General features: G+C 33.8%; 1 protein-coding gene across 4 annotated transcripts in view; it reads left to right on the top strand.

The window, feature by feature from the left end:
- LRCH2 (leucine rich repeats and calponin homology domain containing 2) overlaps positions 1–15548 on the top strand; it is a 129727-nt gene that overhangs the window by 82882 nt on the left and 31297 nt on the right. For 3 of the 4 annotated variants that reach the window (XM_045384520.2, XM_045384519.2, XM_065538594.2), the window contains exons 12-14: positions 221–286; positions 9694–9742; positions 9821–9937. In XM_045384520.2, coding sequence (XP_045240455.2) covers positions 221–286; positions 9694–9742; positions 9821–9937 — 232 coding nt within the window. Of the gene's footprint in view, positions 1–220; positions 287–6431; positions 6685–9693; positions 9743–9820; positions 9938–15548 lie in introns of those variants that run through there. The other variant, XM_074029303.1, reaches the window with a different exon arrangement.

Genomic DNA, 15548 nt, shown 5'->3' with positions numbered 1-15548 from the left:
AAAGGGTTTATAAAAGAAGACGCCTGGAAAAGTTGCCGAGCTTCATTTTGTTGTAAATAGTACACTTATGGGCATCTGATCTAAATAATATTTAAATATTATTTTCTAGCAAAGATCTTCAAGGACCAGATACAGTTTATTTTAGAGATTTTTTTATATATCTTGTGATATAATATTCTCCTTAATATATTTGGGAATTAATGTGTTGATTTACTTCTAGGATTCTTAATCATTCAACTTCTGTGATGAGAAACAAGCCAAAACAAACTGTGGAATGTGAAAAGAGGTATAAAAATATCTTAGCTTTTACTTAATATTTTATAATGAGTACTGATCCTTTGACGGTGATGTTTTTGTATATAGACTTTAGTTAAATAAGTGATACAGATTTAATATAACTAGATAATTTAAATAGGAGTTAAATTTACTTTTGATATAAGCAAAATAAAAAATGCTGATCTTCTTTGCTCATAGATGCATTTTTGTCTTAATGATAGAATCATTTACCTATTCATTCAGCAAACATTTATTATATTGCTATTCCTGCCAGGAATAATGTGTTTCTTTAGCATTGATTGTGTTTATTCTCTATAATATTGCTTATATTTTCATTGCTTTTCAATTGGGTGTTACTCAATTCTTCTATGTGAATACATTATATAAATCCACATATATGAATTCCTGAGAACTAGAAGACCTTGAAAGTTTGTATTTATTCTTTTTGATGGTTTGAATTTAGATTAGACTCAACTCCTGAGTCAATCCTCTGAGAATGTTCAGGCCCAGTCTTTTTCTGCTTGGCTTATTGCAACAGTCCCCAGACATAGCTCCTTTCTTCAGGTTTGCCTAGCTTTAAGTCTGTTTTCTGTACAGTGGAAGAGTGATAATTCTGAAACATAAATCTTACTTGTGACTCCCATGTATTATCTTCTAATGACTCTTTACAACTTTTAGAATAAACCTTAAAATATTTAACTTAACCCATAAGATTGAAGTGGGTTTCTGCTTACCCTGAGAGCTTCATCTTATACATTCCCCCACTGGCACCATTTGCATTTAGGAGCAGAACTTCTTTCTTCATTCCAGGATGATTTTATCCCTGTGTTCTACCTTCTTTTATTTTATTTATTTATTTTTAATTTTTTATCTTTTGTTTGTGTTCTACCTTCTACATCCTGGTCTCTTTACTAGGATTTCCCTTCCGTCTACCTTCTTCACTTAGTCTTTCAGAATTCAGTTCAAGTGTGAGATTACTTTTCATATCCAAGCCTAGGAATATTCATCCATCTCACATTTAATTTAACTGGATTTAACCCACTTTTTCTCTTTTTGAATACTGATTCTGCTATCTTACATGTTTGCTTTCTTTTAAGTTTCCCATTCCTTTATTTCCTGCCTTAAGCTTCCTCCACAGGTTCCTAACATTCTCTTGAGAAGGCCTCAATTGCCCAAACCGTAAAACTGTGATATCCAATCTTGGCTTTTCTTTTATAAAACTATTACTTTTTCTTTTCTCATTTTCAAAACAATTATCCAGTTCTTTCTTGAAAGACAAAACCAAAGATTCTTTAATGTTTTCCTGATTATGAGAGTAATGTAGCTTTCTTGTTGAAAAATTGGAAAATTTAGCAAACATAAAGAAAAAATAAACAAATGAATATCACTCATTATCTCACTCCCCAGAGATGACAAGTCACATTATTTTGCTACTTTGCCTTTTAGACCTTTTTACCATATGAGTATTTGCATTTGCATATGTGTACATGTATATGTACACACACACACTGCAGGGTTATATAACCTGTTAAATACCCAACACTGCCACTTAGATGCATATTAGGCATGTCAAACATTATTTTCCAAAACCATACTATTAATGTTCCTGTTGCACCCCTAAACTTGTTCCTCCTACATTTTTCTCAATTTCAGAAAATGTCAACTCCATCTTTCTAGTTGGTCATCTCAAAACCTGAGAATCATCCTTCACTTATCCCTTTCTCTCACATCTGATATCTAATCCATTAGCAAATCTTGTTGCTGTACTTTAGAATATATTTAGAATCCGATCATGTCTTACCACCTCCACTCCTACCATCCTAGTCCTAGCCATCTCTCACTTGAGTTATTATAGCAGCCTCTTAACAGGTCTCTTTTCTATCCTAGCTTTCCTTTAGTCTGTTTCCCACAAAGCATCAGATTGATATGTTTAACCACCTCAACTGCTACCATCCTAGTCCTAGCCATCTCTTACTTGAATTATTACAGGAGCCTCTTAACAGGTCTCTTTTCTACCCTAGCTTTCCTTTAGTCTGTTTCCCGAAAAGCATCAGATTGATATTTTTGAAATGTAAGTCAGATCGTATCATTCATCTTCAGAATTCTCTGCTGACTTCCCATGTTATTCAGAATAGAAACTAGAGTGCTTTAAGGCCTAGTAATGCCCTGCATTTGGTTTCAAAACCTGTCTTTTCTTTCTCTCTCTGGTTGGTTCTTTTCTATCTATACTGGCCTCCTTGTTGAATCTCAGCAGATCAGGCATTCTCCTCATCCCCCAAGGCTTTTTGTTTTTGCCTCTGCCTGGAATGATTTTCCCCCAGCCATATTTCTTAATCTTGTACATTCAGGTTTCTGTTTAAATGTTACTTCATCAGCAAAGCGTTCCCTGAACAACATATATAAGAGCATGCCTCCCCAACCCTTTTGTCTCTGTTTCCCACACCTTGCTTTACTTTTCTTTATAAAACTGAACACCATTTGGCATTCTGAATATATACTTCTATACTTGTTTATTGTTTTTCATCAGCATCCCACTACCCAGTAGGTACACTACAATGAACATTTTATGAGATCACGGACTTTATTTTCTATTCCATTTAGCACAATGCATAGCACACATAGTAGGTACTCAATAAATATTCATTGAGTGACTAAGTTGGGAGAGTAGGTTGAAATGATGAATGCCAGGAACTGTGTTGTGTGCTGGGAGATACAATAGTGATCAAGAGAGACATGGTCCCCGCCCTCATGAGATTAATGATTGATGGTTTTGTTTGTTTGTTTGAGATGGAGTCTTGTCTGTTGCCCGGGAGTGGCGTGATCTTGGCTCCCTGTAACCTCTGCCTCCCGGGTTCAAGCGATTCTCCTGCCTCAGCCTCCAAATAGCGGGAATTACAGGCATGCACCACCATGCCCAGCTAAGTTTTGTATTTTTAATAGAGACAGGGTTTCGCCATGTTGGCCAGGCTGGTCTCGAACTCCTGGCCTCAAGTGATGTGCCCGCCTTGTCCTCCCAAAGTGCTGGGATTACAGACATGAGCCACCATGCCCGGCATGATCAATGTTTTAATATATTGCAGTTTTGAGTGTGTTCATATTTTGAAATACGGCTTTTGAATATACAAATCCACAATTAATAGGAATGGATTACCTGTTGGTGACATTAGGTAGCATGTAGATTTGTAAGAGAAAACTGGAAAAATTCTGGGTACTTAGGTTTTGGGTATGAATGATCAGTCTCCCTGAAATGCCTGGACAGCTTTGTACTGGAAGTGATCTCAGTGGTCTACTTTCCAAAGATTTCCAGCCACTTCTAGCAATCAGCATGAGCCCTGGGACATTGCAAACATACAAGAAAGTTGTGATAAACTATTGAGAAATTGGTTGGCAAAGTATCAGGGTACAGTTGAAAGAGCTTAGGTCTTGAAGTCAGGCAGATTCGGGTCAGAGTCCCACCTTTAGTACTTACTAGCTGTGAGGCTTTGGGTAAGTTTTAAAATCAGCCCTAGTGCCTGGCACCTACATGCTTAGTAAATGTTAGCTCTCTGATTATTTCTTTCTACTTACCTTTCTTCCTATAGAGGGGTAGATTATTGTAGTGGTTAAGAGTTCAGGCTAATAGAACCATGCTGTCTGCGTTTGGATCCTGGATCTGTCTCTTGGGGAAGTTATTTAGCTTACTCTGAGCCACATTTACCCCTTCTGTAAAACACGAATAATAACAGTGTCTACCTCATGGTTACTGTAAGGATGAAATGGGTTAATGTATTAAATTGCTTATGACAGTGATTAGCACACAGAAAGTGTCACATATGTCATTAATTGTTAAACTATAGTGATTACTATTACAGACTTTTTATTTTTCCTTTCTTTTGTATCTCAGTCCTTCCTTTCTCAATTCTCACCTGCTTTTTTATTCAAAAGGGAAATAACTTTGTGGGTATTCTTTTTCTAATATTAAGAAGTATTACATGACCTTAACTTTTTTTTTCTTTTTTTAAAATTATACTTTAAGTTCTGGGATACATGTGCAGAATCTGCCGGTTTGTTACTAGGTATACATCATGTGCTATGATGGTTTGCTGCACCCATCAAAACACATTAAATTATGGGAAAATAATAATTTAAATTCTGTGACTTTTTTTCAGCAGTGCATGGGTGAGCACACCCCATCCCTTCCCCGCCTTTAGAAATATCTCACATACTTTCTGTTAACAAAAATGAGATCATACTGAGTATACTGTTTAGTAATATGCATTTTTCATTTAATATTATAGTGATAGTTTTATATACCTACTAAATCTAAATATACATTTTGATGAACTTTATATATTCTGTACACTTGCATTCTTTTCCCTTCTTCCCTCCCCTCCCCTCCCCTCCCTTCCCCTTCCCTTCGCTTCCTTTCATCTCTCTCTCTCTCTTTTTTTTTTTTTTTTGACAGAGTCTCACTCTGTCACCCAGGCTGGAGTGCGGCGCAGAGATGAGGTTTCACCATGTTGGCCAGGCTGGTCTCGAACTCCTGACCTCAAGTGATTGACCTACCTCAACCTCCCAAAATGCTGGGATTACAGGTGTGAGCCACCATGCCTGGCCCACTTGTATTATTTTCTTAACTTAAATGCTTAAAGGTATGCTATTGATGGATTAAAACATAAATGTACATTTAAAGCTTTTGATATATTGTCTCCAGAAGCTTTATGTTTGCATTCCCACAAGTAACACATGGATAGCTTTACTTCCATACTTGTTAACATTATACATTATCAATCTATTTAATCTTTGCCAATCTAAAAAGAACAAATTATATCAGAATGTTTTATTTTTCATTTCAGTGATTAAATTAGTGATGTTGAGTATTATTTCAAGTATTTATTGCCTATCTATATTGCTGCTTTTGTAATTTGTTTGTTTGCGTCTCTTGTAGTCAGAAGTACTCTCTATTGTTGAAATAATATTGAGTTTTTCCAGAATATGGTCTATCATGGTAAAAGTTCTGTAGGAACTTGGAAAAAAATGTATTCTGTGGTTATTGGTTAGAGTCTTGTATAATTTCAACTATGTTAAGTTGGTTGATAGTATTGTTTAAATCTTCCATACCTTACCTATTTTCTGTTTTCTTGGTCTATCAGTTAGTAAGAGAAGGTTATTGAAATCTCCAACACTAATTGCAGATTTATCTTCCTCCTTGTAGTTCTATAATTTTTCCTTTATACATTCTGAAGCTCTATTATTAGATATGTAAATGTTTAGGATTGTATTGTCCTCTTGGTGAATTTTTACTGCCATTCTGAAATGACTTTTCTTTATATTCTTGATAATATTCTCTGCTCTGAAGTCTCCTTTTCTGATATTAATATTGTCAGTACAGCTCTCTTTTGTTTAGTATTAGCATGATGCATGTTTCTCCATCCTTTTGTTTTTAACTGATTTGTGTCTTTGTAGAGAAAGTACATTTCTTGTAGTTAGCATATGGTAGTATCTTCCTGCTTTTTATTGAATCTGACAATCTACTTTTTAATTACAGTGTTAAAAATCATTTATATTTGTGTAATTAATGATATTTTGAGGTTTGCTGTATATTTCCCTTCTATTCTATCCTTTTTATTCATTTTTCCTCCTTCTCTGTTGTCTTTTGAATTATATTTTAAAATTTTTGTTTATTTCCTTTGTGGGCTTATTTGCTGTAACTTTTTGTTATGTTAGTGGTTGTTTTAGGGGTTAGAGTATGATATTTAGCTTATCACAGTCTGTCTTCAACAGCTATTATACCATTTCATGTATCATGTGAGAACCTTACAATAGTGTATTTATATTTCTTCCTTTTTAGCCTTGGTGTGTTGTCATACATTTTACTTTTTATATATCTGTTATGTATACTATAACACATTGTTATTTATGCTTTAAACAATTATTTCTTAAGGACATTTAGATAATCAGAATAATGTCTTTTATGTGTTCAATCCCTTAGTTACTATCTCCAGTGCCCTTTATTTTTTGTGTAGAATCGTATTTACGTGTGCATCATTTTCTTTCTGCCTAAAAGAGAGATTTTAACATAATTTTGCTATTGGTCTGCTGATTGAATGCTTTTAGCTTTTGTGTGTCTGAAAAAGTATTTTTTTAATTTTTTAATTTTTTTTTCTTTTTTAAAGAAACAGAATCTTGCTCTGTCACCCAGGCTGGAGTGCAGTGGTGCCATCACAGCTCACTGCAGCTTCGACTTCCTGTGCTCAAGTGATCCTCCCACCTCTCAGCCTCCCAAGTAGCTGGGATCACAGGCATGTGTCATCCCACCCAGCCAACTTAAAAAAAATTATTTTTTGTAGAGACAGGGTCTCACTATGTTGCCCAGGCTGGTTTTGAACTCTTGGTCTCAAGAAATCCTCCTTCCTTGGCCTCCCAATGTGTTGGGATTACAGGCATGAGCTACCATGCCTAGCTTACCTTCATTTTTGAAAGATATTTTGTCTCATACACAATTCTAGTTTGACATTTTAGTTTTCTTTGAGTACCTTGAAGAGGTTTCTCCACCATCCTCTGGATTGTATTGTTTTCTATGAGAATCTTCTTATCTTTGTTTTACTTTGCCTAATATGTCCGTTTTTTCCTCTGGGTGTCTGTAACATTTTTTATCACTCATTTTAAGTAATTTGATGGTGATGTATCTTGGTGTAGTTTTCTTCATGTTACTTTTGTTTGGAGTTCATTGAGCTTCTTGAATTTGTGGGTTTATTTTCATGAAATTTGAAATTTTGGGGCCCTTATTTCTTCAAATATGTTTTCTATCATTCGACCTCTTCTATTATGGAACACCAATTAGGCCACTTGACGTTTGCCACGGAACATTAATGTTCTATTCATTCTTTAATATTTTTCTGTCTGTGTTGGGTTTTGGCAAGTCCTTCTGCTTTGTCTTTGTGTTTGCTAGTCATTTCTTGTGAAATGTCTAATCTGCAGTTAATTCCATCCAGTTTGTTTTAATTTTAGATGTTGCACTTTTTATTTCTAGAAGTTTGCTTATGTCTGTACTTACCACGTTCAGTCTTTTCCTTTAGCTTCCTGAACATTGCTTGGTTGAATTTTTGATTGAATGACAGACATTGTATACTTTACATTCTTGAATGTGGATTTTTTAGTATTATTATACATATTTTTGACTTCTGTTCTGGGATATGGTTAAATTACTTGGAAATAATTTGATATTTTGGAACTGGGTTTTATAATTTATTTATGTGGGACCAGTGCAGCATTTAGTCTAGGAATAAATTTGTCCCCTTAATGAGGCAACACCTTTCTCTACTGGATGTCCTGTGAATTATGAGGTTTTCCAATCTAGCTGGTTGGAACTGGTACCACTCCTGATCCTCTTGAGAATCTGGGAATTATTCCCTCTAATCTTTGGGGGTAATTTCATCCTTTTGCCTAGGGTAATTTCCTCACATACATGTTCAATGATCAGTACACTCAGATGAAAATTTGAAGGATTGTAGATCTCTTTCCTTTCTCTGTGCATTGCCCTTTTCGTTGTTACTGTGTGCTATGAACTCACTCTGCCCTTTTCTCCCTGGCTCCAGCTCTGTCTCCTGAATTCTGGGCCTGCTAGACTCTGCCTTAGTTTTTTTCTCCTGGGATGTGGGCTGGAAACTCTTTCCATGCACCAACTTGGCTCAGTTACGGGATTCGCCTTCTTACTCATCTCTAAAGGATAATGTCATTTTTTTGCCTAATATTCAATGTCATGGAAGGCATAGTTTTAAATATTTTGGCCATTCTTTTAGTTTTTTTCAGTAAGAATATATATCTGGTCACTGTTAGTCTATCTTGGCCATGAGCAAAGTCGAGTTTTTACATTTTATGTGTTCAAATTTGTTAGTATTTAATTTTGATTGTTTCTCCCATAGGCTCTCTCTATTCCAATATTTAAAAAATTACTGCCTGTATTTTTTTGTGATACTTTGTGATTTCTTCTTTATATTTAAATCTTTTAATTTTTCATTTTGATATTTGGTATGAGGTAAGGAATCTAGTTTTCTTCCTCCCTCCCCCGCCTTTTTCTCACCATGTCTCCTCCCCCTTTTTTATTCTTTCTTTCTGTGTATATTTTACAAGTGATCAATCAGTTGTCTCTCTACTACTTGTTATATAAGCCATTACTTTCACAATGATCTTAAATGTCTTTTTTTTCAGAAGTTATTATACGTGTGGTCCTATACTCCTCTTCCATTGAAAAATCTGTAGATTCTGGAGCTAGTAGAAAGGGAGGGTTGAGAAGTCCCCTTTATTATATAACTTTTCTCTTCCTGATCATCCATTCTTCCAAATTAACTTTGGAACTTCTTTGTCAAATTTTTAAAGCAAATGAAAAAATATTTCTCGAGTTAAAAAAAATTATTATTACAGTTCATTTCAGTTATTAATTAAGTTGAAAGATAAGTTATACCTGTAATACTTATCTATCCAAGAACCTTTTGGTTATTCAAGTCTCTTACTAGACATTTGTAGTTTTTTCATATAGGTACTTGTACAAGTATAGTTAAATTTCTTCCTAGGTATTTTATGTTTTTCTTTCCTTTTATGAATAGTGTTTTTTCTAATATATCTTTTAACTCATTATGGTTGATATGTAGGAAAACTATTAACTTTTGTATGTTTTTCTTTAACTGGTAACCTTACCTCTTGTAATAATAGATTTTTTGTCTTTTTCTCTTGGATAATCATGTGTTCTATAAATTTTAAAAAATTGGATTCTTTATATCCAATTTTTGTGGGTTTTTTTTTTTCATTATTGCACTATACAGAAGTTCCAGAATAGTGTTAAGGTATAGCAGCTTCAGTGGACATTTTGTTTATATATTTTTTCCAAAGGAACTCTTTGTTCAAAATTGCCATCTAATAACAGCATGCATAGTCTACCTTATCTCAACAACAAAAAATTAGATGAAAATAATTTCCTTCGTAGCCTCTGTTTTGTTAGAATGAACAGGTTGAGTCCATAATCAGTAATTCAGTAGGTAAAAACAACTACTCGGTTGAGCTCTTTTTTAGACCAAAGAAATTATTAGTATTTTTTCTTAGTTTTTGTTAGTTATTTTGATATAATAAATATCTTGTCTGTCCTTTGACAGTGTATCTTTAGATATTTCACTTATTTTAGCTTCTGAGAATTCCTTAGAGTAGACCTATGCATAGGGCCTACATAGAATAAAACCATTTTGATGTTTCCTGTAGAGCAACAGGTATTAGAAACTTAAATAAGTTTCTGTCAACTTTAAGTTTTATGTTGTTAGGCCAAAGTGTAGACATGGGTAAATTCTTTACAATTTTTTTTAGAAGATAACATAATAAGGTTCATAATATATATTTAACGATTTATTCTAAATATTTTAACATATTAAGGCATCTTTAATTTTTTAGTGTCTCAGCAGATGAAGTTAATTCACCATTATCACCCCTCACATGGCAGGTAAGAAGAAATTAAGTTACTATTATATCTATAATTTTGTTCTTTTTTATTTAGTTAAAAGAAATTGTCTCATTACAGCCCTTAGAAAATCAGAAGGATCAAATAGATGAACAACCGTGGCCAGAATCTCACCCTATAATCTGGCAGAGTGAAGAAAGGAGGAGGAGCAAACAGATTAGAAAAGAATATTTTAAGGTACTCTATATTAAGTTTTGAAATTTACTTTGTAATTATTAGTTTTTATTTTGTCAGTTTTGTTTTGAGTTAATAAGGTAGACTGTAACTCTATAGTTTAATGTAGTAAATGTGTTATTTTGATTTCTCACATATATGGGGTAATACGATCTAATTATATTCATAAGATTTCAGTAATTGAGAATAATTGAGTAGATAAATATAAATTATGATTTACCAAATACTTTACAAGATAGACGAATGTTTGCTACACTGCTAGTTGTAGCAATATGTACTATGTTTTTAAAAAATTGTCCAGGAAAAGTCTTTCATTGGATTTGTTTCAATAAATATTTGACACATATTTACAATTAGCATTTAACTGTTCCTATGTAAATAAGTGCTGTTTATGTAGTTCTAAAAATGCTTGAGGGCAGGTTCTTCCATTTTTTTCTTCTTGTTACCTTAGTAGATTGCTGGAGGGTCTTTTATCTTAGCTAAAAGAAAAGCTCAGATCATCCAAATTATCCCAAATTTCTAGTTAGCAGGGTTTTAGTGAAATTTTACTGTGTATACCTTTGTAAATATTGTATTATTGTCTATTTGTGGTTGGGGTCTGCTGTATTTGTAGAAGCCAATCATTAGAATTCGGAATAATTTTCAATACTAGCCAGAACTCATTTCTGGAATTTGACTCAAATGAATAGTACAAACAAGCTTCTGCTCCATGGATAGCAAATTTTGTTGTTTTTGTACATGTTTTATATTTCTCAAAGCCTAATTATTATTAGATGATAATAGTAATTTTATCTAAAAACATAGTACTAGTCTACATTGTAGGTAAGTTTAAGTTTATATCACTAATAAATCGGATTATATTCTCTGTTTTTCTCTGGTAGAAATAGATCTACATGCACATTTGTTTGTTTCTATATATGGGTGTGTAACATACATTTGGAAATAGTATCATATGACTAAAACAAAACTGTTATATGTCTTAGTGGATCTGTGATCAATTTAAGCCTTCAACAAATAAATACTGAGTCCTTTTATGAGTCTTACATTTCCTGGTCAATGTGAGAGATAACTTAGAAACAAAAGACATGAGGAAAAAGGGAAGGACATTCTAAGTAGAACCCTGGTCAATAATAGTGAAAGTTTATTTATCCCAACCCTTTATACATCTGTAATTGTGTTTATATTCCATCATTAAAGTTTCCCTTTTTAGTTCATTGGACCTTGAACAAAGGCACTGAATAAAATTTGCTTGTAGATAAAACTTAGTGAGTGACTGATGATATGGGGGAAATTTTAGTAGTATTTCAAAATAATAAAAGAAATTTGATATTTATTTGATCTCCTTTATTGTAGTATACCAGTACAAATTCTTAGTATACTACCAATATCGTAGTATAACAAAACCAGTTCTCCTTTATCATAATAACAATACCAATTCTGAGTATTTGTCAAAAAACTTACATAGCACTAAGTGCCAGGCACTGTCCTAAGACTTCACAAAGATCAACTCGTTTAATCTTCATAACAACCCTATGAGTTAAGTACAGTTATGATTATTTCTGTTTTACAGATGATGAAATTAAGGCACAGAGATGCAAAGTAGTATTCTTCAGGTCACTTAGTAATAAGTGGCAGAGTTGAGATTTGAACCCAAAGCCTATGCTAGGCTGCCTTTTTATCTACTGTGTATAGCCCAATATCAAATGAGCAAACACTTTCAAACAAACCTTACTGGTTTTTAATTTTTTTGTTTTTCTTTTAGAGACAGAGTCTCTCTCTGTTGCCCGGACTGCAGTACAATGGCATGATCATAGCATACAACAGCCTCAAATGCCTGGGCTCAGGCCATCCTCTGGGCTCACGTGATCCTCTTGCTTCAGCCTCCCCAATAGCTAGAACTACAGGCATGTCCCCCAGTGCCCTGCAAACTTTAAAATTTCTTGTAGAGATGAGGTCTTATTATGTTGCCCAGGCTGGTCTCAAATTCCTGGCTTCAAGAGATCCTCCTACCTAGGCCCACCAGAGTGCTGAGATTACTGCCATTTTTGGCCTACTTTTAGTGATTAAAAAAAGATTTTACAGTAACTTAAGTGGACTTCTCAAGATGTCTTAATAGAGGCCACAGTGAGCATTTTAAAAACAATTCTTTGGTTTAATAGTATCATTCATTGGTATTTTATTTTTTATAAAATAAACATCTTCTATAATATTAGTTATCTTATAAAGTTATTAAACGAGATCAAATGATATAATATTTGAAGTGCACATTACATAATCATCATTCAACAAATGTTAATTTTTTCCTTAATGAGGTAGGTGGAAAAGATAAGCTTCAGTCACTGGGAAATGTTTTAAGGAGATGTGTAATTCTCCTAAACTGTCAGAAGATGTCAGTATTAGGACATAGTAAAATGAGTATGTCACTAGTTTTTTCCTAAGATGTCAAGAAAATATAAATTGACATACAGTTTCCTAAATTAAATCAACACTGTTATTCAGAATTGTCAGTATTTTCATGACTAAAACATCAGCAGCTTCTATGAGGTGACTTTCTTCCAAAAATGAAATTTCTCGTAATCACCTATCTCCCGATAATTGAAAGGGCTATTGGTAGGTTGTATTATTAAAAGCTAATCAGGATTTATAGTTCATTAAACAGTAAAATACACTACACTCGAGGTTTATATCAGGTTATCACTGAGCTTGTTCAAGGGTGGCTCTTTTAGGTTTGCTGTGTTATGAAATGTACAGAACTTCTCTGCAACTTTATCTTAATGCATATAAATGACTGGGGCACAGGGTTTCTTTGTTTCTGTCCCATGGTAAATTATTTGTCATGGTTATTCAGTGTATTTATTGAAAGTATGTGTGTGTGTGTGTGTGTGTGTGTGTGCGTGTGTGTATGTAAGAAATCCAACTCCCCTTTCTTCTTAGTTTTGAAGGCTAATTTTGGATAGTATTTTTTTCAGGTAAGTCCCTGAAACTAGGTAAAACTGTTTCAACATATTGGCTAGATTATGTGAGCAAGAAGATGAATTGGGTCAGGTTAAGTTAGTAAGTAAATCATGGTAGGAAAGTTACATTGACTCTTTTAGATTCCCAGGCCACTGTTGTGTAGATTATTTTTCTAGTATATAAAATTTAGTGTTCTTATAGCCAAAATAAAATCACTGTATTTCAGTGAAATTCATTATGCCAGGAAGTATTTTATTAAACAACTTTTTAAATTTTAAATTTTTGTGGGTTCATATTAGGTATATATATTTGTGGGATACATGAGATATTTTGAAAGGCATACAATGTGTAATAATCACATCATGGAGAATGGGGTATCTATTCCTTCAAATATTTATCATTTGTGTTATGATCAAATTATACTCTTTTAGTTATTTTGAGATGTACGATTAAATTATTATTGACTATTGTCACTCCATTGCGCTATCAAATACTAGGTCTTATTTATTCTATGTTTTGTGCCCATTATCCATCTTCAGCTACCCTCTACTCCCCCACTACCCTTCCCTAGCCTGTGGTAACCATCCTTCTGCTCTCTATCTTTATGAGTTCAATTGTTTTGATTTTTACATCCTACGAATAAGTGAGAACATGTGGTGTTTGTCTTTCTGTGCCTGGCTTATTTCACTTACCATAATGACCTACATTTCAATCCATGTTGCAAATGACAGACTCTTAGTACTCCTTTGTGTATGTGTACCACATTTTCTTTATCCGTTCTTCTATTGATGGACACTTAAGTTGCTTCCAAATCTTGGCTATTGTAAATAGTTTTGCAATAAATATGGAAGTGCAGATATCTCTTTGATATACTGATTTCCTTTCTTTGGGGTATATACCCAGCAGTAGGATTGCTGGATTGTTTGGTAGTTGTATTTTTAGTTTTCTGAGGAGCCTCCAAACTGTTCTCCATATTGATCGTACTAGTTTACGTTCCCACCAACAGTGTACGAGAGTTCCCTTTTCTCCACATTCTCACCAGCATGTTATTGCCTGTCTTTTGGATATAAGTCACTTTAACTAGGGTAAGATGATATATCATTGTAGTTTTGATTTGCATTTCTCTCATGATCAGTGATGTTGAGCACCTTTTCGTATGCCAGTTTGCCATCTGTATGTCTTCTTTTCAGAAATGTCTATTCACATCTTTTGCCCATGTTTTAATCTAATTATTAGATATTTTCCTAAAGAGTCACTTGACCTCCTTAAATTCTGGTTATTAATTCCTTGTCATATGGGTAGTTTGCAGATATTCCCTCCTATTCTGTGGGTTGTCTCTTCACTTTCTTGTTTCCTTTGCCGTGCAGAAGCTTTTTAACTTGATATGATCCCATTTCTCCATGTTTGCTTTGGTTGCCTGCGCTTATGGGGTAGCTCAGGAAATTTTTGCCCAGACCTGTATCCTGGAGATTTTCCCCAATGTTTTCTTATAGTAGTTTTATAGATTGAAGTCTTAAATTTAAGTCCTTAATCCATTTTGATTTGATTTTTGTATACAGCAAGAGATAAGGGCCTAGTTTCATTCTTCAACATATGGATATCCAGTTTTCCCAGCATCATTTACTGAAGAGACTGTCTTTTCCCCCATGTATGTTCTTGGCACCTTTGTCGAAAATGAGTTCACTGTAGGTGTGTGGAGTTGTTTCTGGGTTCACTGTTCTGTTCCATTGGTCTGTGTATCTGTTTTTATGCCAGTGCCATGATGTTTTGGTTACCATAGGTCTGTAGTATAATTTGAAGTCATGTAATATGATTCCTCTAGTTTTGTCTCTTATTCCCAGAATAGCTTTGGCCATTCTTGGTCTTTTGTGGTGTCTTCTAAATTTTAGACTTGATTTTTCTATTTCTCTGATGAATGTCATTGGTATTTTGATAGGGATTGCATTGAATCTATAGATTGCTCCGAGTAGTATGGACATTTTAACAATATTGTTTCTTCCAATCCATGAATGTGGAATATCTTTCCATATTTGCGTGTCCTCTTCAATTTCTTCCAGCAGTGTTTTATAGTTTTCGTTGTAGAGATCTTTTACTTCTTTGGTTAATTCCTAGGTATTTAATTTTGTTTGTGAGTATTGTAAATGGGATTATTTTTTAAATTTCTTTTTTAGATTGTTCATTGTTGGCATATAGAAATGCTACTGACTTTTGTATGTTGATTTTGTATCCTACAACTTTACAGAATTTATCAGTTCTATTTTTTTTTTTTTTTTTTTTTGGTGGAGTTTAGGTTTTTCCAAATACAAGATTATATCATCTACAGACAAGGATAATTTAACTTATTCTTTTCCAATTTGGATGCCCTTTATTTCTTTCTCTTGTCTGATTGCTCTAGGTGGGACTTCCAGTATTGTGTTGAATAACAGTGGTGACAATGCACATCCCTGTCATCTTTTAGATCTTAGGGGAAAGGCTATGAGTTTTGGCTTTTATTATGTTGCGATATATTTCCTCTATACCCCAATTTTTTGAGAGTGTATTAGTCTATTTTTATGCTGCTGATAAAGACATACCCAAGACTGGTCAATTTACAAAAGAAAGAGGTTTATTGGACTGACAGTTCCACATGGCTGAGGAGGCCTCACAATCATGGTGGAAA

This window comes from Macaca fascicularis, chromosome X, assembly GCF_037993035.2.
Source record: "Macaca fascicularis isolate 582-1 chromosome X, T2T-MFA8v1.1".
In the NCBI taxonomy this organism is placed as follows: domain Eukaryota; kingdom Metazoa; phylum Chordata; class Mammalia; order Primates; family Cercopithecidae; genus Macaca; species Macaca fascicularis.
Note: the sequence above shows the minus strand (reverse complement) of the source record. Positions and strands in the feature narration are given on the sequence as shown.